The 25,216-nt window shown below is 38.3% G+C and overlaps 2 protein-coding genes and 1 long non-coding RNA gene across 4 annotated transcripts; all 3 read left to right on the top strand.

The window, feature by feature from the left end:
• The first annotated feature begins 3,554 nt into the window (after nucleotides 1-3,554).
• LOC140855832 (uncharacterized) lies at nucleotides 3,555-6,606 on the top strand. Of its 2 annotated transcripts, none has more exons than XM_073252913.1 (3): nucleotides 3,555-3,822; nucleotides 4,984-5,230; nucleotides 6,026-6,606. In XM_073252913.1, the coding sequence occupies exons 1-3, from the start codon at nucleotides 3,616-3,618 to the stop codon at nucleotides 6,430-6,432; spliced, it is 861 nt and encodes a 286-aa protein (XP_073109014.1). In that variant the 5' UTR covers nucleotides 3,555-3,615; the 3' UTR covers nucleotides 6,433-6,606. The 2 variants fall into 2 exon arrangements, with proteins under 2 accessions (XP_073109014.1, XP_073109015.1); XM_073252914.1 differs by having other exon boundaries at nucleotides 3,556-3,822; nucleotides 5,005-5,230.
• Nucleotides 6,607-15,215: 8,609 nt separating this feature from the next.
• On the top strand, nucleotides 15,216-15,620 carry LOC140855500 (uncharacterized). Its single transcript, XR_012138414.1, has 2 exons — nucleotides 15,216-15,329; nucleotides 15,430-15,620. It is a non-coding gene; the product is annotated as an uncharacterized lncRNA (long non-coding RNA).
• A 5,262-nt stretch (nucleotides 15,621-20,882) lies between these two features.
• Nucleotides 20,883-23,850, top strand: LOC140855833 (beta-glucuronosyltransferase GlcAT14A-like). Its single transcript, XM_073252915.1, has 4 exons — nucleotides 20,883-22,208; nucleotides 22,308-22,383; nucleotides 22,500-22,615; nucleotides 23,221-23,850. Exons 1-4 carry the CDS (start codon nucleotides 21,623-21,625, stop codon nucleotides 23,718-23,720), a joined length of 1,278 nt encoding a protein of 425 aa, XP_073109016.1. The 5' UTR covers nucleotides 20,883-21,622; the 3' UTR covers nucleotides 23,721-23,850.
• Nucleotides 23,851-25,216: the final 1,366 nt, after the last annotated feature.

Consider the following 25,216-nt stretch of genomic DNA (forward strand, 5'->3'; position numbering starts at 1 on the left):
GGCCCTTGTGCGAGCCTTGTCAGATCAATAGCTCTGGAACCTCCCCCGCGTGCTCCTCCGTCAACACTGAACCCATGTATGGACACCGAGGTCCATCAACACTGAACCCACCACATCTGTGTCTGGAAAGATATCTATACCAATATGTGCTATTGCTGCTATTTTCCACAATTCTATATACCATGATAGTCTACTGGTCGCCCCAGAGACCTATTCACTAGAGCATCTTTTGGTTTACTCTCTATTTGGTCATGCGATTCAACATGAACTTCTGCCATTTTCCACAGGATCATCTCTTGATAGTTCAAGAGTTGGATCTGGTTCTCTTTTACGACTTGAAGATAAGGAGTTATATGTAAACGTAGAATCAGTTCAATGGTGAGATGTCTGCAGAAGATCAAATTGATCTGAATGAGAGGAAAATATTTTTAGAATTATCTTCAACAACCAACTGAATGCTGAGACCACCATGGATACTTCTTAATGTGAGGATGAAGAAACTTTTTGTTCTATATCATCAGCCAATAGTATAGCTGGTAAAAAATCAGCAAAGAGTCATGAAAGACCCAACTGATACCTTTCTAATGCTGAGGTTTAGATTAGCTGTGCGAGCATTCCAATATGACAGACATCTAAGATTTATTTTTATGTGATAGACCCCTCAAAAGCCAAAGTGAAGGGATGACCTCGGTACGTCTTCGACAAATTAATAGTACTCTCTTCGCTCGACCCTGTTATAACTCATACTCAAGAGTAAGAGGGGTTATTGTTGGGCGGTAAACCTGTATCGGTCAAAGACATGAGGTGGAAGGCCTTCGGATTGTGCTATCCATTGTGCACATACTCGAGTATCTGCCCCTGGGTCACATGGATCTGACAAGGAGCATTAAATGCTTTTTTTCCGCTCATTCTTTTCTCTTATGAGACATCACAATAGGATAAAAATAATAATAATATAAGAAGCCATGGAGAGGAGGTGACCATACAAAAATAATAAAGGCATCAATGCCTCCTTTTCTAACGTCTTATCTTCCCATGGGCTAAGGGCCATACAATAAGATAAAAAGAAAAGGTGGAGGAGAGAGCAAAGATGGTGGCCATAGGGTGAAGAGAGAGAATATGCTCTCACTTGTTCCTGTCAAAATCGAATCTCACTTTGGCCATGCTGAAGTCCTCGTACTCCATGGTCCGAAGCCCTTTCATTTGTCGATCTACTTTTACGGTCCTCAAATATTTACTAACAGTCAATCATGATGAATGTGGGAGGCATCTTTTATGATCCGTCATAAACCCTCATTAATTAATAACAGTAGTCATGATGAGCTTTTCACATCTTCCAGCAGCCCCCTGTTAGTCTATGCCATAAATGTGAACGGCTTCCCACGTGCTATGAAATGATATTGCTAGGTATAATTCTTAAAAATATTAATGGGAGACAGGATTTTTGTCAGTTCCATGCTCTTTCGTGGCTCCGACTTTTATATAAAAGAGATAAACAAAGGGATTCCAAGGTACGTCTCTTCTTCATCTCACAAATACTCTTTTCTATCTATTACGTATGAAGCTGACTTGAGCATTGAAAGATCCTCATCAGAATTATTTTTAATAAATTTTTTTTACAGATCTGACTGTCATTGATTCATCGAACATCATTTCATTTTAGTATCTCTAATTTTGAATAAAATTTCGCGTCAACAGAGCTGAACCAAGATAAAGAACGAGATAACAAAATGATCGCATGAGGAAGGGGGTCGGTGGGGGGTGATTGGACCTGATTCAAGAATGGTCTTGAAATCGTTAGCGGAGGGGTAAGCATTTCCGGCGAGGATGGCGAGGACGTACGCGGCCACCACCTTCATCTCCGCTTGCAAACTTTCCGCTGTTGCGAGGCACGTTACGTGGTGAACAATAATTGGCTGGATGCACCGCTGAGCTGGTGCACCGGGCAAGCGGATAATCTCTCCCTATCCCTATTCACGGCATGATTAGAAGCCGACAAGCCCAGGCCCGTGACGTCGGACAGACATAAATGCCGGGCCGGTATTGGATAAAAACTACCGGACGTACAGCTGTCGCTCGTCTGACCGATGGGAGGGGGCGGTCCGAGCCCCACCGGACGTTCGGGATAAGAACCACCATCTCTTTATTTTAGCCTCATGATGATGCGCTTCTGTTTAATGGATGTTTATAATGTCTTTTTCAAAAAAAGGAAAGCCAGACCACTGTTTTAAGTTTTCCAGATGAGGATAAATTTCTTTTGTTCCTGCGTCCCAATTTTATTAACCTAAGTTGATGGACCATAAATCTCAGTCTTGTTTATTATGAGATCCAACCATAAATTCGAGATAAAATTTTTTGAAAAAAAAATCAAGAATAACTGAATTCTTAAAATTTTTGAGACAAATAAATCTAAATTATATTCTTCCGATCCAAAATTTTATAGAATTCATAATGGATCAGTATAATAGTCAAAAATATTGAATTAAAGATCATGTGTTAAGATCATTTTTTTCTATAAAATTTGGATCAGTCAAAAAATAATTTAAATACAAAAAAAATTCTAGTCTAATTGATAATTCAATATTTTGATCGTTGGATTGGTGCAATTCATGAATTTTTTGAAATTTTGGATTCAACCATCGAAAGAGACTCTTACTTGTTTATTTAATCTAGAGCTTATTATTAATATTTTGTGCAAATTGTTTCTCATGCAGCATATTAAAATCAGATCTCCAAGGTATCTTTTTTTTTATTTCAAAATTTTACTAATTAGAAAAATTCAAATAACTGGTTTAACATCTTAAAATCACCGGCTCTCTCTGGCTCTAGATTCTAGATATAATCCTCGAACTTAAGCTAGCGTGGCCTGCGGCCCAAGCTAACCACAGCTTAAGCCAGTTTAATCCACTGAAAGGGTTAGAAGAAAGCTACCTCATAAATAATATACAGTGTTCCACCCAACCCTTCTAGGCCAGCCAATCCATTCGGATGAGCGCCGTTCCGGTCACTCTTAGGCGCTGCGATGGTGCTGACCGGTGTCCAGCTCCGCCATCAGCGCACAAAAAAACCAAAGGGCTCTCCCGGAATATCGTATAACATAATTTAAAGCGGTTCTCCGTAGTCACTCTTCAAGCCCGATGCAAAGAGAACCTCTTCTTGCCGCGTGGAATGCCAGCAATGCATGGAACGATTCGGTAACAGACGTTTCCTGTGCTTTATGATCCCAAACGTATATCCGCGAGTGAGCGTAACGATCGGAACGAGCGAGGGAGATGGGCGAATATTCCGACAGATACTTGGGACAGCGTATGGGACCCACGGCTTATAATTGAGTGGCGGACAAACGTACCTGACGTGGATCTGTGCTGTTGTTGACCCTCATCCGAACCACCAACCTCGATCCCCACCCCGCAGTCTGGGCCCTACACAACGGCGAGACGCCGCGTGGATCCTTAGCTGTCCGACGCACGTTCCCGGCGGCCCGTTCGTCCACGTTATCCCCTGGGACCCACCTTGCCTCGTGCCCTCGTATATAGAGTCATCCATCGCAGCCACCGAGTTTGGGCATCATCCGGGTTCGGATCCGAGAACGAATAGTTTTCGAGGAGGAGAGTAATGGAGGAGAAGATGGGTATGGCGAGCCTTTCTGCCATGGTGTTGGGTTTCTTTGAAGAAGGGGAAAGAAAGGAAGGAAAGGAATGGGGCGGTGACCCCTTGGACTCTAATGGTGGATACAGCGACGAAGAGGATGGCAGTGACGGCTCCGAGAGCGGTGCTTTAGAAAGCAAGGCTTTCTGGGAGACGCAACACCAGCTCCTCCAAGTAAGTACAATATATATGTATATCAATTTTTTTATGAAAATATCTCGCAATCACTTGAAAGAAATGTTGGACGATTTATTCTTTTGATTGTACTATTTTGGAAAAACACCAACCAGATTCAAAAATATATGAAAGAAGGATGCAGCTGTTTGTTTGCTGAAAATTATTTGCATGCAGATGATATTATCTTTTGAGAACATGTACAGGCGTTTATCAAATCTGAGAGTCGAGATGATGTAACCCAATATAGATATTGTTGCTGTCAACTTTTCATTGCTTGTCATCGGGAATGAATACCTACAAAATAGTATCGATACAGATCAGATTTGTATCCGACGGAGACTTTTCGATGCTTAAGTCAGATAGAAATTTAATGTAAATAGTAGTAAAATTTTGATCCAGCGTAAGATTATCAATCCTGTTCTCTTGTCTCTTTTATAAATGAGATTGTCGTAATCGTCAGACATGATCCATATTTTATGGTACTTATCATCAGGTCATAATCACGTAGTAGATCATTAATTCTCACTGATCGTGCCGTGATATGCGGCCGGTAACTGTTCGCAACGGTTATGATATGTTGAGCAGATTAACCGACCATATGTCGGTAGAACCGACCATATGTCGGTAGAATCCATACGTGATCGTCGATTAATAGTTATGTTATGCCAATAGTCTAAGTCGTCCGCTGTCGATCAGTAATAATCAAATCATTAGTAAGTCAACCGGTAATAAATCGGTGCGGTTCGCTCAGTTGGTTGATGAAGAATCGGAACTGCATATTTAATCGATGTAGAGTCAGTCGAAGTTGTATGTTTGATCGGTCGGCTGTTGTTGAGTCAGAGTTGATAATCGATTGATTTGAGTCAGAGATCAATTGACTTACCCCAATATATATATATATATATATATATATATATATATATATATATATATATATATATATATATATAATCGATTAGATTACTTAGTATGATTTAAGGGAGAGTTTTGTTTTATACTGATCCGTTTTTGGTGGATGTTTCGTGTCAATTTATTTTCTCGATGAAATTATTGGGAGAGAGCGGGTGCCAGCAATTGACAGACCATGGTTGGGGGAGGAGGTGTTTAACTGTTATTACCTTGATAATTTTTATTTAATGACGATATAATTAGATCTAGTTGTACAATGGATTGTGCCAGGAGGCCCTGTCTAAGAATAGCTCGGTGGAAGCAAAGATACGGATGGCGACGGAGGATGCTGTGAAGAAGATGCACTCCACGGGATTTGTTTGCATCTGCCCGAATCGAATGCCCCAGAAATGCCGGACTTGTGCACGTAGAAACATCGCCGAAAGGCTCCGGGAAGCAGGATATAACAGCGCCCTTTGTAAGTCCAAGTGGAGGCGGTCCCCAAATATTCCTTCAGGTAATTGGGGATCTCTTCTTCTTTATGTTCACATCATAATGTGACATGATAATTTATATCATCGCATGAGGTACGTTGTTTCCTCCACTAGCTACATGGTATGAAGTGACAAAGTTAGATATTTTAGAACCAAGTTGGGGGAGATTTTTAACAGGATAGGTTTGGATTAGGCCAAGGTTTCATCAAAAAAAATAACCTAGTACGGAGAGCTATTTCCAGATTCCATCCGGCATTTGGAAAAATATCTACTTCTTATGGACATTATTATATGACAATACAACGTCACATGTGTGACATCTCCACTACATGATATGAAGCGACAAAGCTGGACATTTTTCGAACTAGTTGAGGGAGTATTTTTTACTAAAAAGAAAGGTAAGTTTGGATTAGATGAGTAAGGTTGCCACAAAATATTAACGTAAGTGGGTGGATGATGATTAAAGTATCTTTCCCAACGAGTTGGGTTTGTTTCGAACATGCCAGATTAGGCTTAGGCTACAGTATCTGCAAAAGTTAACCAAGTGCATCTATGGCGGGCCCAAAGTTGATCAGTTGACAAATAAGCTTTTCGGTATACATCCAATTCTTGGATATTTGGTATCTTTAGTGCCTTTCAGGATGTATCATCCACTTCCCCATGTCGGTTGCTTTTTTCGCTAATGCATTATCTTTTCTATTCATAATATCTTGCCATTTACATCATATTCCGTATATGACGTATTATGATGCGATCCGGTGCATTAGTACCGATATGATTGCACTAATATATGACTTATTAGGGTTGTATGTCCACAGGAGAACACAGTTATGTAGACATAGTAATGGAGGCAAAGAATGGCAAAAGAAGCCCAATTAGAGTAGTCATAGAGCTAAACTTCCGCACAGAGTTTGAGATGGCCAGAGCCAGCCGGGAATACACCAACCTTGTAAACTGCCTTCCAGAGGTCTTTGTTGGCAAGTCAGAGAAGCTAAAGAATGTGATCAAGATCATGTGTTCCGCAGCAAAGAAGTGCATGAAAGATAACAAGATGCACATGGGCCCATGGAGGAAGCACAAGTACATGCAGTCTAAATGGCTTGGGACACCAGAGAGGATTGCTCCTTGGCCGTTCCACCCAACCCCGGTGTCCGACCGGCAACCAAAGCTTAGAGCTTCGATGCTGACCTTCGACTTGCACTGCACTGCTGTGGAAGTTGTTTGATCACCTAAAATTGTGAAGAAAAGCTTCTTACTTACTTCATCACCATCCTCCTCATCCACTTCTTTCTACTCCGGCTTTGGCGTGTTTGTTCCGCATTTGAGTGATGATCTTGTTAGCGTGAGAGTTGTAAGTATGTCGAGAAAATGAAATGAGTGAAAGTGTGTTAAGTGCTAACTTCTGTTTGGCAGTTCATGGACACTTGCTGGGCTTCATGTATTAGAAGAAATGAAGCAGCCGAGGTAGCTAGACAACTTGGTGCACAGTGGGTTAATTAGGAGAAAAAAAATGACCAATTTCAATTCCAATCAAGCACTTGAGCATCATTGATAATTCAAAGAAAAATGACCAAATGTTACCCAAAAGAAGGAGGAGAAAAATGACCAAAGCAAGCATCCCTATTAATTATTAAACTAATTTTTGAGATCAAGCTTATCCCATTGGGCTCCAGGAAAACGACTAGAAGCGTCTTCTTTTTGCGACATGTCTCTGGCTAAGGTTGAGATTGAGACCACTTTGTCAGGAGGCCCACGTCGCTTGAGAGTTGGATGCTTGCAGACTTACTCGGACCAACATTAATTCTCATTTAATAATGACAATGGGCAGGGCTGCATCTATTTCACTTTACAAAGGGATAAGAATCTTAATCAATTGGGACCATCCTGGCCTGAAAGTGGTCAGAATGCTCCAGGCCCGAGAAGGCACAACCTTTGGAATTCTAACCAGTTCATCTTTAGGTAGGCCTGGCTCTGTCATGCACATCATACTAGATAAATCACTAGAACTCTCCCTTTAGAGGAATGCTAGGTCTGAAGGATATCACATCCAAGAATGTGCCAGTTTCTCGTATCGCATTGCGAGCAAGAACTGAATAGCTAGGGCAGGATAAGGTGCACAACTGATGTTGATGTTATCATTTAAAGTTATAGTGTCTAATTTATCTTTTTCTTCAGCTTCCATATCATGGATATACGAACAGGGTTAGTTGATGCTAAATCTTGGTTGAAGTGAGTGAGGAAGGGCTTTATGGAGTAGCTATCTCTTGCCTATCGAGCAAGTTTTATATCCGGCTTAGTGACTCAAGACGGTGTTCCCTTCTTGACCTTAAATTGGGCCTAACTTATATGTTCGGTTGCATGCACGGTGTTCCAAGGTTGAACCTGCATCTCATTTTCTTTTTTGGATTCAAGATAGGGTCATTACATGGTTCCTGGCAATATATCCTCGAGATATCAAGATATGCCACTTGCTTAAGCTCAGGGGGATAAAATCCTTTCTATAGATGTCACTAAGAGTCTGTTTGGATATTTCTATTCCTACGAGATTCATCTGTTGGCCATCTAGCGTACATCTTCTAAAGGACACCCAAACTCTCAGCCTGGATCTTAGCTTGTGGACTTGTAGGTGTGAACGGATGGGAAAAAAAAAAAGAAGGATCCATTGAGATTTTTTTCCTTTCCACAGGATTCGGGTTAAGGTGTATTAGGTTGATATGTCCATGTTCAAATGAACTTGTCAATCTATGAATTTTGTTGAAAATTCAATCCAAATTCAATTGGATTGTCCAAACAAACGTTGTGTCGGCCTAATCCATGACTTCATTTGCTTTTCTAGAAACATGGTGGAAACAAACATTCTCGAAAAGAAAGACAAGGGATATCCAGTTTTTTTATAGAAGTTTGGACCTGTCCGGAAACCTTTTACTAGAGATTACACTAACTGGATCAGAGCACGGCAGTCACTTACTTTTATTACAAGAGTAATTCTTTATACATCACATATAGTTTAAAAAAAATATATCGTCCTATCTAATTGGACCACGTAGTCATCACTTTCCAATATGTATTTAATGTCTGTAGTTTTACTTTTTCGTTTAAAATTTTGAATGACGAAAATACTCCTCATCTTTTAAAAAAATTATGACATCTTGTGGTGACATCCTGTGATCAAGACTTTTTATTCATAATTTGACCACAGAATGTCATAAGGAAGGAAGGAGTATTTTCGTCATTTAAAACATTCGTAAATTTTTAATGACAAAAATACTTTTCATTCTTTATGATTTCTGAAAAAAAAATTATGATTTTCTGTGTACAGAAAGTCATAATTTGACCACAGGATGTTATAATTTTTTCAGAACAGAAGGAATATTTTGCCATTCAAAATCTTAAACGAAAAAGCAGAACTATAGATATTAAATGCGCATTGAAAAATGATGGCTACGTATTATAATGTAGTTGGATGGTGTGTTCCATGTCAATTTTATTACACCACACTCGATGCACAAAGACTTTCTCTTATTACAATCCAACAAAAGCCTGTCTCTTAGGTTGTCATTAGAGCTAATCATGGGCTAAGCTCAAGCCTAAAAAATGTCAAATTTTGCATAAGCCTAACCCAAAATCTAATTAAAAATAAATAAAAGTTAGACCCGGGGCCTGGCCCATACTCAGCTCTAGCTGCAGCCAAGGCACACCTAAAAGCCCAGTCCCTTGAAAAGTGGCCAGGTTAAATGTGGAGCCAATTCGTGTGGTCCACTTATTCTAGTCGAGCGTAAGAAATTATGGTTACGAGAGGTTCGATCAGAACAAGATCTGACCTACTCCCAGTCAAATTCGAAACTAACCTACTATTAAGCTAGTGGAATGCATTAGTCTTTGAGCGAGACCCAACTCCAACCGGCGAAGCATTAATTTTGCAACAATAAACTGGACCAGGTCAAAATATTAATTAAATCTATTACTTCAAGAATGCAGACTAGCCACGCGTTCCCAACCATCAGTGAACGAGTCAAATCTGGGCTATTTTATAACTAGTGCCAACAGCGGTTAAATTTGAATCAATCATGGAAAACTCTCAAATCTTACCATGAGAGATTCGTATATCGTTCTTTAAGCGAAGCTACAAAAGCCAGTTCATTGTCCATAGCATCTCCACTAGAAATTTTGAAAATGGAGGATCCACCACCTCCTGGGCACGGGCTTTCAGGTCTAATGTGGATCGGATAGGCAATGATACGGTTTCATGGCAGGAATTCTAAAAATTCTGCCGCCAATCCTCAAAATTTATCAACAGCATAGTTAGCATCACTTTTATCTTCCTTACCTTTTAAAAATAAAACATAAAATTATTTTTATTTATTTTAAATTTTTTTTAAAATAGAAATTTACTTGATATAACCAACTATTTTTAGAAACAATAATATTATGATGGTGACCAAGACAGTAATAATGGTTGTAAAGATAATAAAAGTTATAGTGGTTGTAGTGGCAATAATGGTGAAGTGTTGGCGATATTGATGGTAGAAATATCAACTATATGGTGGTAATAATGATAATAATGATGGTGATAGTATAGTAGAGACTATGGTGGTGGCATCACTTTGACAAAAGTGGCTGAATGATGAGGGCTATGACAGTAGTTGTAATGGTGGAAATGGTGATAGTGGTGGTGATGATGGTGACAGTGGAAATAGAGACAGTCATATAACCAACAATGGTGATGATGGAGACAATAGTTGTTATGATGATAATGATGGAAATGATATCCGTGTTAATGGTAAAACATATGAATTGATTATCTTTGAAAACAATGAGTTAAGAAATTCTTTTTTTTATTACTAAAAGTAATAAAAATATTTTTTTTAAATAGAGAATCAAATAATTTTTTTTATCTCGGCCTCTATGATTTAATTTTTAAAATAAGATAAAAAATAGATGCATTGCCCTAAACTAAATGCACTGCCAAAAGGGTCCTCAACATTTTTTTTTTTTACCCATGCATTGGCATATTGTATAATATAAATGCATATTTTACAAAGTTGCTCAATGGAGGCAAACAGAGGAGCCATGAAATTAGGATCTGCTAGGATGCCTAGCTCTTGTATTATTCTGATCTCTCACATGGCTGGTAAGGTAAAGATCTTGCAGATTCTAGGGTGTAACGTAGCTAGCTTTCATTGCAATGGACAGGAGTTTAGGATGCTGTTTTAGGATCAGAATAATAATATATAGTAATTTACAATCCCTAAAAATCATTTAGAAGACTTCCAACATTCTGATGTAGGATAAATTTGGAAGACAAGAAGAATAGGATGCTCTCACACCAAACTGATGCAATACAGAAGAAGAAAAAAGAGAGAGAAAAAAAAAATAAAGGAGATAAAAAGGAAGAGGAGAAGAACATAAAGAGAGTGAGAACAACTCAATATTCTCAAATCTCAATAATATAAATTTAAATTTTCAATTATATAGTAATATATTTATATGGGTTAAAAATCTTAACAAAAATTTGTATATAGATAGGATACCAGAGTTCAAGTAAAATTCTAATCCTAAAGTCCATATAAAATAAAATTCTCTAATTTTAAATAAAAATATAATTTTATGTTTTTATATTTATGTCCAATAGAAGTATATCTATATTTTTCATTATACAGTCTTTTGTCATACTTTATTGTAGACCAGGCATATTTACCACGAGCATAATTGTAGACTGCGAAGTTCACATCACTACAAGAAAATAGATAAATACCGACCATTTTTTGCCGACGCTTTTGGAAAGCGTCGGCAGGTTGCGCTGACCTGCCGACGCTTTTAAAAAGCGTCGATATCTAACGACGCTTAAAAGCGTCGAGAAATTTGGGCACTGTCAACGCCGACGCTTTTAGCAAAAGCGTCGTGAAATAAAAACAATACCGACACTTTTTTACGTCATTATTTAACGACGCTAAAAAGCGTCGTTAGGTTCCTTCATACCCCCGCCCGTGCCCTAATCTATCTACCGCCGCCCCTTCATTTTTTCCACCCGATCCTCTCCGCCGACCCCGGCCCATCTCCGCCGCCGGCACCGCAGCTGCCGTCCATGCGCACCCGCCGTCCACGCCTCACCACCGTCCGTCGCTCGATCCCCTCTGCTGCCGCATCTGTCGACGCCCACCCGCGCGGTCCAAGCCCTTCCCCTCCCCACCGGCCCTCCTCTCCTCTCCCCTCCCGGTGGCCATCTTCGCAGGCACAAAAGTAAGATATGTTATTCATAATGATTTTTTTCGGCGTAAATTCAATTTTTTCCTCTTGAATCTCGTCCAGATTCAAGAGGAGATGGGTTTTATCACCTCCGGACCCGACGCCGGCAACCATCTGGGCCGGCATCAAGTTTTTATAGCTGACCGGAAAGGGGGTGCCGGAATAGATCACCGGCGTTCAACCCATTGTTAAAAAAAAAAAAAAAAAAAATCGCAGGCGGTAAATTTGGAACCACCGGATCAAGACAAACCGACGGTTTCCCCTCCCTCATCATCGGAAAAAGGGGTCTTCAGTCCCCAGAGAGGTCAGCGGTCGGTCGATTGAGGTATTCCGGCAGCTGCTGGCCGGGATTTGGTCGATTGAGGTATTCCGACAGCTGCTGGCCGGGATTTGGAGGATAAAATCGCCAGTTTGGTCATCTTGCGAGGACACATGTTTTAAGCACAGTAAAATTGTTGGATTTTCTTGTATCATGGCACATAGGCCTCCGAAATTGTTGGTGCCTGATTTTGTAACCATTTTTATGTACATAAAATCCTGCAGCATGTGAACTCATTTTGTACTGGACTTAGGCCTAGAGAGCTGACAATCTTAGGTTATTAAGCAGCCATTCAGAAAAGAAGGCTAAAATTTCCTTAAAAGATCCATTCTTTTCTATTGTTAAGTGATGAATTTTGAACTTGTAAAAAGGCCGCATTTTTCCTCCATGTGTTTTTTTGATTTGCTCTCCAATTGTGTATCTGCTTGAAAAGGAACCAATGACAGAATCCTGTCAATTGATCTCCTATCAATTATTGTGCTTTCTCAGAATCCTGTTAATTGATCTCCTATCAATTATTGTGCTTTCTCACTTCCCTTCCTCTGTTTTTCTTTGTATAATAATTTACTTGTGTTCACACCACTTCAACTTTTATGCTTATATATGTTCTTACGCTTCAGGGTTATAGCTGAGAGATGAATCAATAAGAGTGAGAATTCTGATTTGCATGATGTGCCATTCAGCATGTTTTATTTGGTGTTACCATATCTTTGGCACACATTGACTTGATTTGTGCTTTACATCAAGGCAGATTTGTTGTAGCAGATTGAGGATTGAGTATACTAGAGTAGACATAGAAGTTGTGCAGAAAGTTAACTAATTTGTTTGATCATAAGCAAGATTAGAATAACCTAATTTTATTGAGCATAGCAATGAGGTATATATATATATACATCATTTGTACAAATTTAGTATGTTTATAAAATTAATTCAGGATGTACACAAATCTTATAAATCAATATTTGAAATTATATTAGATCCTGTAAATCCGTTCATGACAAACCTGCCCAAGTTAACCAAATATATGTGAAAAGTGTGCTGATAATTGTGAGAAGTTTGAACAAGCTTTAGGATTCTTATTAGATCCTATAAATCAATTTATGACTGAGCTGTTCAAATCGACCAAATAATCATGGTAATTATGCAGGTAAATGTACAAGGTTTGAAGAATTTTTAGAATTCTATCAACGCAAAGTTTGAAGAATCTTTAGGATTCCATTACTCCCCCTCGAGTTGGAGCGTAGAGATCCGTGAGTGAGGACTTGAAATGCTAAATAGAAAGGGTCTATATGAGACAGTCTATTAACATGTTAAATCTTTCCCTATTTCTCCTAGTTCTTGCAAAGTGTTCTACCCTTTAATTACCATGTACATCATGGAAAAAAAAAAGAAAGAATAGGCTTTTTGTTTTCTATATACTCATTATCCCTATTATTTTAGTGAAAGAAGCTCTTCTTGCTGGACTACCTGAGTATGTTACTGGAATTCGCCTGTAAATTGTCCACGAAAGAGTTTTTTGTTTCTTCATTAGCAAGAGGTGAGATTTTTCTTTGGTTGAAATATTTTCGTCTGACCCCTCTTGATTAGGTATTGGCCTTTTTTTTTTTTCTTGGTGCATAGCCTTTCTTTTATATTTAATTCCTTCATTATGTGGAGTCTAATTGGAAGACCGAGACTTATGAGCGGTCTGATAAAAGAAAATTACTCTATGTTAGAAATATTAAAAGTCTCAACAAAATCATAGTTATGCATATGGGATTTTTTTTTCTGTAAATTCATATGTCACACACATCTCGGCTCAAACACATGTGCAGGCGTGCACATGCACGTGCATGCACAGAGAGAGAGAGAGAGAGAGAGAGGAAAAAGTCCTTTACATGGCACCAAGATGCTAGTTCACTATAACTTATGTTATTAGATTATGCAAATGAATAATGATAAATCTTCTCGTCCTACCCTGATCAGAACCTTAGTTCTTGGAAAAGAATAATCTAATTCCTTAGCAAAGAGCAAACTGCAAATCTTCTCGTCCTTATATAATAACTGTTCTTCACTCATCACAGGCCTAAAAGTGTTTGGTTGACCAAGTCAAAGTGAGGCATTCTAAAACTTTTTCCATCGGACTTGTTAGAGATTGTTGGTTTGCAGTGATGGGCAGGCCACCATTAGAAGTAAGCTTTTGTTTAGAGCCACAAGCTTCATGTATAAATTTCAGCTGCCACAGGGCAAACACCTCTGTTATCTTTTTCCCCTGTTGCTGTGCCAGAGCCAGTCAACCAGCAAGAGAGGTACCACTCACCACCAAGGTGGTACTCCACTGTATCCAACCATTTTACCTCAGCATCTTGCTTTTGAGTGCATGGAGAAGAGGGATGTCATTGGGATTAAACAAGTCCATCTCATCCGCAGCCATCTGATCAAAGATCATTTTGTTGTGATTGAAAAGTTAAATATCTTTTATGTTATATGGAGATTATGAGCACATGGTGCATAGTTTTCTATATCATTGTGAAATATTCAAGTTGGTTGATAATCTCTCATTAAATTATAGTATTAGTTGCAACTTTTTATCACAGAAATGGCTAGATTTTCAAATGCATGCTAAGTAGATTTTCATGGGTGTTTTTGTGATGGTTGTGAATTTAATGCCAGGCAATGTTAATTATGAATTAATTTTAAAAAAAAATTACATTGCATCGAAACATAGACCCATCTTTTGATTAATGTACATATTCTATTATATCCGTACATTTATTTATTTTTGTACGGATAAAAGAATTATGTACATTGATTAATTGATTGTCCAGTATGGACAGTTTGGAAAATGTGAGTAATTCTATAGGTCATTACCATAATCAAATGGTATGCTGAGAGGTTTGGAAAAAATTTCGGATGGTATTTTCCTTTTGTTCTTCCTATACGGAAGAACTAAGGGAAAATGCTGCCGAAATTTTTTTCGGCTCTTGTTGCATATCATTTGATTTTTGTAATTGACCTATAGAATTAATACATTTTCTGAATGGGATAGGACCTTCTTTACCTATTAGTTGATGATAGCAAGCATTTACTATGTAAACTTTATCTAGCTGTTATTTTTTTGGATTTTATGAAATGACTGATATTTTTTACTCATTGCATTAATATAGATTGTATAATTTTTTTTTATTTTTAGATAAATTGCAAGTTCGGTCAGTTTTATCCTACAATGGACAAAAGTTGGATAAATAAACCAAGGAATAGTAAAGAATATTTAGATGGAGTTCATGACTTCATTAAATTTGGTATGGAGAAAAGTAGTTTGAATGGAAAGATTTTATGTCCATATCGGAAATGTGTAAATAGTTCTTCTTTAGATCCACAAAATGTTGAAGAACATTTGGTATGGAATGGTTTTTTAAGAGGTTATACCGACTGGATTTTTCATGGAGAATCTATGTTGCCATCAGAGTCGTGCCGCTGAGATGGAGGAGATGCGACAGAGCCGTGCCGAGATGCAGGCCATGAGGGGACAGATTGATCGCCTTACATCTTTATTAGAGATGTATGGTTCATCTCAGGTAAACACATAATATTAAATATATATTTTTGTATTAATTTAATGATTTATATATTTTATTTATAGATATGCAAATCATGCTTTTGATATATTTTTTGTAGGCTCCTGGCATATCAGGCACCCATCGAGATAGCGGCACGTCACGTGGAGACAACGACGACCATCCGCCTGCAGATTGATGTTATTTTATTTTTGTTATATTTTTATATTTATTTATATTACTCTTGATTGTAATGGACGATTAGTACTTTATTTTTATTTATATAAAATATTGTCTTTTGGTTTGATTAAATTTTCTATTTCAGCTTGCTTTTGATGTGAATGATGGTGATTGTACAGGTGTGAATGTGAATGTGGTGATTGTACATGTTTATTGTATTGTACAGGTGATGTGAATGATGGTGATTGTACAGGTGTGAATGTGAATGTGGTGATTATACATGTTTATTGTATTGTACAGGTGTGATATGATTTCGTACAGGAATGTATTGTATTATTTTTTTTTAAATAATATTTGTATTTTTTTTTCCTCTTAAAACCTTTAACGACGCTTATAAGCGTCGTTATATTTGTCTTTTGCGACGCTTTAAAGCGTCGTAAATTTTTACATTAACGACGCTTATAAGCGTCGTTAAATTTGTCTTTTGCGACGCTTTAAAGCGTCGTAAAGATTTACATTAACGACGCTTTAAAGCGTCGTTAAGACAAATTTAACGACGCTTTAAAGCGTCGTTAAAAAATAACGACGCTTTTACAAAGCGTCGGCGATATTCGTCCCCACTCTTGCATAGTCGACGTTTTGCCGACGCTTTTCGAAGCGTCGTAAAGCCGAATAGCGACGCTTTAAAGCGTCGTTAATGACCATTAATAGCGTCGTTAATGGCCATTTTTCCTGTAGTGCATGGTAATTAAACCAGGCATATATTACCACGAGCATAATTGTAGACTGGAGAGGCATATTCACGTGACATTCTCCTGCAACATTATTCTCGCAGAATTATACGCAATTCCTCGGGAACCGGCCATTCCCCAGAGAACCGGCAGAATTGTATCCGTCCGAGGCCCAAGCAGCCGTTCACTAGTTAAGTGGGTATTCTTTTGAAAAAAATTACCTACAGATTTTTAAATTGATCTAAATTTATTTTTAAATTTTTAAACTTCTTAAATGAAATAAAATCTCTTTGAACTATTTAAAGAATTATTTTTAGATCCCTGCCATCCAATCATATAACCGAATAATAAAACTATATAACCGAATAAAATAACAGTGTAACCAATATATATATCTGTGTAATCTGAACCTAAATCTGTATAATTAATTCTTGAAACTAGGTAATCAGAGAACTATATAATTTGAACATAAATCTGTGGATGGTAGGGACCTAAAAATAACTCTTTAAATAGTTTAAAAAAATTTTATTTTATCTGAAAAATTTTGGGGCTTAAAAATAAGTTCAGCTCAATCTAAGAATCTATAGATAATTTCTTTTGTGGCCTCCGACGTTGCTGTGTGATGTAGGCATTGGGTGTGCATGGCGATGGCTGCAACTTATACTCGCATGGTCAAGCTTTCCAACTTTCACTTTGCCGTGCCCCGTTAAAGTTTGTCGACGTGCTGATATGGATTTTCCTTCGTATAACGGCCTTGCTTATTGTTCCTTCTCAAGTAGGTCAATGTTATTTTATGCTTTGGTTTGTACCTTTCACACCACAGAATGAAAGGTCTTCTTTCGTAGCATCAACTATTGAATTATATATATTTTGTATAAATCTCAACTGTGGACTCTATCTTATCTGCATGGATTTTTCAATGGTGCACATCGCTAAAAAAAAAAGAAAAAGAAGTTGAATCATTTTTTCGCATGAAAGATTCAACCATGTTTAGGTGTCAATTACCAAAGAACTAGAAGTTTCAAATCATCCAAGTTAGGCCTTGGCCACCAAGCTCAACTTATCTAGATAACATTATTCTATCATGCACCTTAACATGGCTAAGCAGTATATAATATGCAAAAATGCTTTTTGTCCTAATCTTGCCATCAAGAAAGATTTCGAGGATTGGTGTCATAAGAGATGCTTTACACCAGATCATGCTCATAATTTGTTTGACCTCGTGAGTCATGCCAATCCTCTCTTGGCATATAGCCCACTATTGGAAGAAGGGCTTTTAATTTCTTGGAGCTAAATTTGGCACCTATAGCTTTAGTATAAAAAATATATTTTTTTGACATAATAAAAATATTTTGAAATAAAAAATAAAAATAATAGCATCAAATATATATTTTTTATCTCGATCTCTATTATTTAGTTTGCAAATAAAATAAAAAATAAATGCATTGACAAAAGGGTCCTTAACAATTTTTTTTTTCTTGCTCATGCATTGGTTTATAATTTGTATAATATATAGACGCATAGTTTACAAAGCTGCTCAATGGAGGCAAATAAAGGAGCCATGAAGTTAGGAACCATTAGGATGCCTAGGTCTGGTATTCTTCTGGTCCCTCACATGACAAGCAAGGTGATGACCTTGCAGATTCTAGGGTAAAGCATAGCTAACTTTCATTGCAATAGATAGGAGGTTAGGGTGTTGTTTTAGGACCAGAATAATAGTAGTAATTTACAATCCTTAAAAATGATGCGGAAGACTTATAGCATTTTGATGGAGGATGAATTCGAAAGGCAGGAAGAATAAGATGCTCTTGAACCGAACTGATACACTACAAAAGGAGAAAAAGGAGAGAGAAGGAAGAGGGGATGAGAGAAAGAAAAAAAAAAGATAAAGAGTGAAGGCAACTCAATATTTTCAAATCTCAATAATACAAACTTATATTCTCAATTATATAATAATAGATTTACATAAATCAAAAATTTTAATAAAAAATTGTATATAAATAGAATACTAGAATTCAAATAAAATTCTAATCCTAAAGTCTATATAAAGCAAAATTCTCCAATTTTTATACAAAAATAAAATGTTCTTATTTTTCTATTTATGTATAATAGAAATACATCTAGATTATACAGTCTTCTGTCACACTTTATGATGCAAAACTTGATTTTCGCCAGTGAAATTCACATGGTAATTAAACCAAGCACATTTACCACAAGCATACATATAGACAGGATAGAAGACTGGGAACAATCACAATTGATCGTGGGACCGCAATCCCCTGCAACATTATACTCGCAGAATCATACCCAATTCCCCAAGAACCAACAATTCCCCGAGAACCCCAGAATTATACCAGTGTGAGGCCGAACCAGTCATCGGCTAGTTAATTAGGTACTTCCTTTCTTTGTGGCCTCCCATAGGGGCTTGCAAGGCAGTGGCTGCCGGCCGCAACTCATAGTCGCATGGTCAAGCTTTCAAATATTCACTTTCCCATGCCGCACTAACGTTTGTCGATGTGACTGCATCATTGCTGGTATGAATTTTTCTTCACATAAGCGGCCTCGCTTGTTTTTCCTTATCAAATTGGTCAATATTATTTTAGGCTTCGACTCATACCTTTCGTATGAAAGGATGGTTGATCTTCTTTCACCATATCAATCATTAGGTCATATCTCGTATAGATCTCAAAGCACTCTGTAGTTGCTCTTGCTATTTCTTTGTATAGGTCTTCCAATGATGCACAGCGCTAAAACAAGATGAGTCATTCTTTCGCACAGAAATAATCCGGCTGATTAACCCATTATTTTATAATGCGTTTAGGTGTCAATTACTAAAGAACTGAAAGTTTCAAATCATCCAAGTTAGGCCTTGGCCACGAAGCTCAACTTATCTAGCTAGCACTATTCTATCATCCACCACGACATGGCTAATCAATATATAATATGCAAAAATGCGTTGTGTCCTAATCTTACTATCAAAAAAGATTTCAAGGATACGTCATGCTTATAATTTGTTTGACCTCGTGAATCATGCCATTCCTCTCTTGACACATAGCCAACCGGATGAAGAGCTTTTTCTTGGAGCTTGATTTGCCCCTTGTAGCTTTAGTGTAATTTTTTTTATTTTTTTCCTTCTGGTTGATAGAAAGCACATGCAGATGTGAGACACGATACCGGTAAGACGGTAACCTTTTTGAAAATATTCCTAAACCTCTAAACAATAGATCATTTGGATCAAAGATTATACTTTCTATTGCAGTTTTCTTTGGAAGTGACACAGACTCTACCTTCCATCGAAGGCAACAATTTTTATTGCTGTGGAAGACTGATTGTGTGGACACTAGAGATTCACGTGCAGGCATACCTCTCAAGTACAAACCGTTTGTCCTTGTTTTGTAACGCAGTGGTATGATGCAAGTTAAGCGAACGTGCATGATATACAATCCAGATTATATTTAACCTCGAGATTTTAACAAAAAGAATCCGTAAGCTCTACAAGATTACTAGAGGTCAGATGTATGACCTTGACATCACATAATTTGTTTTAAATCATGAAGGTGCCGGCCAATTTATTGGTAAAGTAACATCAGCGGCTTCAAAGATAAAAATAGTATATGATCATGGCTCAAATTTATAAATCAAGTTTAGTTAGGATCTCCTATAGAATGTGTATTCTAAGTGGTCTCAAAAGGTTCTTGAAATTCGGGATGATAATTTACTCGGTTCATTGGGTATCCAATTTGAATGGATCCAAATAGGATGGATGATAATAAAATTAGCTCCAAATATGATTGGATATATCTTTCTTCACAAATTCTTTCTTTAACATAAAAAATAATTTATATGTAAAAAAAATATTTTTTATAATTTTGTACGACCCATTTCGTCCAACCCATTTCTTTTAACTCTACCATCCCATGTTGCTCCAAGATTCTATCTATTTGGCTTTGAGGCAAGTATGGGGCGAATAATGATCTATCTGATCTAAACCTATTACTATCCCTATTTTGAAACTAATTATCTAACTGCAAGTGTGCCGTAGCTTCCATGAAATGTGTATTTCATTTTCTTTAAAAAGAGATGCAACATTGTTTGAGGATGGCATAGACAAAAATAAATGAACAAGGAGAACCAGACGTGCATGTTGGTGTTGGACGAAATTTAGATACTACAAACGTTACGATGTAGTAGAATTTTAATTCTTTAACCGTTGGTGTTAGCTGAAGGAAAAGGCACGGAAAAGGAAAAATAATTCCAAAAAAAAAAAAAAAAGGCATGGAAATGAAGGGTGGCAAGCGCACGGCTCCAAAAAGCTCTCAACCAGCCGGAAGCGTGGGAAGAGAGAGATGGCTACGTAACCACGCGAGCCAAGGGTTGAATTCGGCGACCTGGCTGCCGTCTTGGGCGGCGTGAATGCGATGCCAATGCCCATTAGATACAACTGTTTGCCGATTTATTAGCTCACATAAATGTAACCGACGGTCAAGTTACTTCCACCCCCCTTCTTCCATAATATACCCGTCTTCCCTCTATGGCCAATCTGTAAAACATTGGCGAAAGGGAGGGACTCAAAAATGTGTGTGCTAAAACAATCAGAGGTGAAATGAGCCTAATAAAGAAAACTGAAAACAATAATTAATACACAAGAGTATGTCACATGGGATGAAAAATTATAGCTTCCTTCTCTGTTTCTCATCTTGCTTACCTCCAATCCTCTCTGCGTTTCCATGGTATTTTTTCAGCTCTTGTTCCTCTGATAAGAACGAGGCTTTCCTCCTTGGATTTGGGATTCATCCTTTCTTTTGTCCGAGAGCTTTGGTCCACTTCCTTCTTGTTTGTTTTTTGTTTGTCTTCTTGTCACCTTCCTCTCTCTTCTTGGATCCCCTTTTGTTTTTAACTAGTTTCATATAGCATAACCGTCGTCGTTCCGCTTCGGTTTCCTCAACAAATTCCTTTAAGAAACTCACGCTTACTCCATCGATCTTGTTGTTACTCCCTCCATAAATAATCTCACCTTCAAAAACTGTTTTTCATATCTTTCTTCTATTTGTTGATGTTCTTCTTCTTCTTCCCATTTCTTTATTCTCAAGTTTCAAACTTTCAACCTTCTGTTTTTTTAATTTCTTTTAGTTTTTGTTATTCTTCTTTTCATTTGTTTATTCTAAATTTCAGCGTCTCCTTTGTGGATTACACAAAAGCGCTTCCACTCTGCTCATCCCGTGTCGTTTACCTTCGTATTAGCATCAAAAGTTTCCAGGGAATCCCACAGCACTGAACCTTGTCTCATCTCTTTTTCGTTGCAGAAGTTTTAGTATATATAGCTAGACTTGGAACCATACATAATAAACTGCTTCAAGGGGCAGGATATACTATTATATACATATATGTGTATAGGGATATACGATGGAATGTATGAAGACAAGAGCTCCTCTGCTTCCAATTATGGAGAAGAAATGGGCATGTCCATTGGCCTTGAGCACTACTGTCTGCATCATTTTCCTTGTCACCTCCATGAATATGGGCCTCCTCTCCCCCCTCCCCAGCATCTTCTCCAACTTCAAAGCCTGGAATTTGACGGGCCCGAGTCCTGAGTTTGTGGAAATCAAATTTTCCAGTAACCCGCCACCGCCTGCCGGCCCATCGATTCCCCGGCTGGCCTACTTTGTCTCGGGATCGAAGGGTGACTTGGATTGCCTATGGAGGACATTGCAGGCTCTCTACCACCCTCGGAATCTCTATGTGGTCCATCTGGACTTGGAATCCCCTCCTGCTGAGAGATCGGAATTGGCTTCTCGGGTGGCCAATGAAACAGTTTATCAGAAGGTCGGCAATGTTCATGTGATTACTAAGGCTAATATGGTTACATATCGAGGGCCGACCATGGTTGCCAATACTCTTCATGCTTGTGCTATACTTCTCAAGAAGAGCAAGGATTGGGATTGGTTCATAAACCTCAGTGCCTCCGATTATCCTCTCATGACGCAAGATGGTGCGTGTAGGCCTTTTGGATCTCCTCTGCTTTGAATTGTTGTTGGTTTGATTCATTGTTCTGTGTAGTAATTTTAATGATTTATGTTTGTGGGTGTAGATATCCTCCATACCTTCTCATCACTGCCTAGGAATCTGAATTTTGTCGAGCACACGAGTCGATTGGGATGGAAGGCGTAAGCAACATCATTCTATCATCTTTTAGGCCTCATGGTAGTTTCTTTTTTGCAGTCTGAACTGAAGAAATCTTGTGGCATAACAAGAGAATTTGGTTTTGTTGGTGGTGTTACAGTATGCAGAGGGCAAAGCCATTAATCATAGACCCTGGGCTCTATATGTCCAAGAAAAAGGAAATCTTCTCGGTGACTCCCAATAGAGAGCTACCAACTGCATTTAAGCTGTTTACAGGTAAACTCTCTACTAAATCATGTTAGTTTTGGCTAGGGAAAGGGCAGCTTTCTCATTCATACATTTCGATCTCTGGAATCTTCTCTAAGACCTTACTCTTTCCAGAAAACTAGAATTCGATACATCATCTAACTTAATCTGATCGACCCTGTACCTTCTTCGGCTAGTAAATATTCAAGGTCATTCTGAGGCAGGTTAGATATCAGTTTTACTTCTCTACTTGAGCTAGTATAAATTGATCAGGTCATCCACCCAATCTGTTTTTCCTAAATGGGTTCCAAAATTTCGTTTTACGTTCATATTTGCTTTGATCCTCTCAAGTAAAAGAATCTTAGAAACCTTGGGGCTATGTTTAAATAGTTTCTTCTAAACTGCAATCATCTTATGCTTCTCATAGCGAAATATTTTTGCTTTCAGTGTCAATTCTGTGGGACAGTGTAGCACTTCCCTGATCACATAATAGGCTAAAGCTTACATGAACAAATATGTTCCCTTCTTATGGTTTCCTGGGGAAAGAAAATTACCTTCTATATTAATAGAACAAACATTGAATTCCATCACTCATTCTTGGGGGTTGATTGTTACTGCTGCTGCTACTCTAACAGGCTCTGCATGGATGGCCTTAACCCGGGAGTTCGTCGAGTACTGTGTCTGGGGTTGGGACAACCTACCAAGAACTCTCCTCATGTACTACACAAATTTCGTTTCCTCACCTGAAGGCTATTTCCAAACAGTCATCTGCAACGCGCCGGAGTTCGCGGGCACGGTGGTGAACCATGACCTCCACTACATTGCATGGGATGTGCCCCCAAAGCAGCATCCTCACGTCCTCTCCCTAGCCGATGTCCCTAAAATGATTGGCAGCAATGCACCCTTTGCTCGCAAGTTCGGCACAAACGTCACAGTACTCGATAAGATAGACGCAGACCTCCTTGGCCGGAATAATGGGAGCTTTATCCCTGGGGGATGGTGTGTGGGAAATCCGCCATGCTCGGAGATTGGGGATCCAACACAGCTGAAGCCTGGACCTGGGGCTCATAGGCTAGCTAAGCTTATGAAGAGGATAGTTCACTTAAAGACGCCTGGTTGGAACCAGTGTAAATAAGATCTGTCAGAATTCTGGGTGAAACAATGAGAGCTATAGGTCTTGAAGGTAAAGTAAGCCCAGAATCAAAATGTTACATGATACTAGAATTTGGGAATTATTTAGATGTCACTTGTCTGAGGTTTCCGCATGGTGCAAGGTTCATACAACATCTAACCAACGGTAAAATTTCTGGCAGGAAGGTGATTCTAAGAAATTTCAGATTTTTTTCTTCTTTTTTTTAGTTCTTAGTTGGGTGCTTGAAGCCTTATGTTTACTCTTAGGGTCGTCAACAAACTTGAGTTATTGACACCATAGCTTAAGTTGTGATTCCTTTAGCTTATTGATCTTGTCAAAGGATTTGATGGCTCTTTCTGAAATGAGCTTCGCATCAGGGCCCCAAAAAAGAAGACGTTACCTGTGAACATGGCGGCAATTTCATGCTGCAACACAACCGAAACCATAGCTCTTGGATGTTTTATAGGCTGCCATCTCAGTTCTAGACGGAGAGCCAGCAATCGTCCTCCCAAGTTAATTAATTAATGCAGGATTATGTCTCCTGCATCTGACCACAACAATGTCAGTACATTCAGTTGGAATCTATCACCTAACTAATACTCTGTGAGATTTTGATCTTTTAAGATGTATGCTACACCATAGAGATGAAAAATGTACACTTACCTACATGAGAGAGAGAGAGAGAGAGATTTATACATTCCATTTTTGTTGTCTTTGAGAATTCTCCTTTTAGAAGTGAAGCAACCACACTACTGTTACATTTATGAGTGCAAGCACAATTACTGTACAAGAGATCGGATGCGGTCAAGTACTAACATGAGTATATTAACGGACTATTTGCACAACAAATCTTTGAAAATAACAACTTTTTTGTCAGATTATGTTTTGAAACTTCTGAGGATGTTCCTTGACATAGAGGTTGCCAAGTAATGAAGTGATTGAATCCTTCTGAGTTGATTGGGACCCAGGATAAAACCCAAGGTTTTTTACAGGGGAGTCAACTTAAGCAACTGTTGAGGATAAACGTTGGCAGTCTCATACGAAGCAACTTCTCTCCCAGCTAGCATAGCACTGGTTGGTGGACCTCCTCGAAACTGTGGGTCCGAGTTCTGGTGGCTTCACACAACCAAGCGCACGGTCCTTTCTTCTTCTTCTTCTTCTTCTTAAGTTCCTTTTTATTTATTTATTTATTTAGAAGTCGACCAAGCACATTAGTTGCACCCGTCCGTCCGTCCGTGCGTTCAATAAGAAGCATGTCAGGTGCTTAAAACCTAAGGGAGGAAAAAAGAATCATGCTTTAGATGGCAGAACCTGCCAGGCTTTGTAGGTTTTGGGAGAGCTGGGGGCGATCACATTTTGCTTGTTAAATCCTAAACATCTTTAGATCAAGATTAAAGGTTTAAAATTGTAAATTATATGGTTACAATCACATTTTGCTTGTTAAATCCTAAACATCTTTAGATCAAGATTAACAGTTTAAAATTGTAAATTATATAGTT

The sequence above is a fragment of the Elaeis guineensis genome, chromosome 2 (genome assembly GCF_000442705.2).
Source record: "Elaeis guineensis isolate ETL-2024a chromosome 2, EG11, whole genome shotgun sequence".
NCBI classification, from domain to species: domain Eukaryota; kingdom Viridiplantae; phylum Streptophyta; class Magnoliopsida; order Arecales; family Arecaceae; genus Elaeis; species Elaeis guineensis.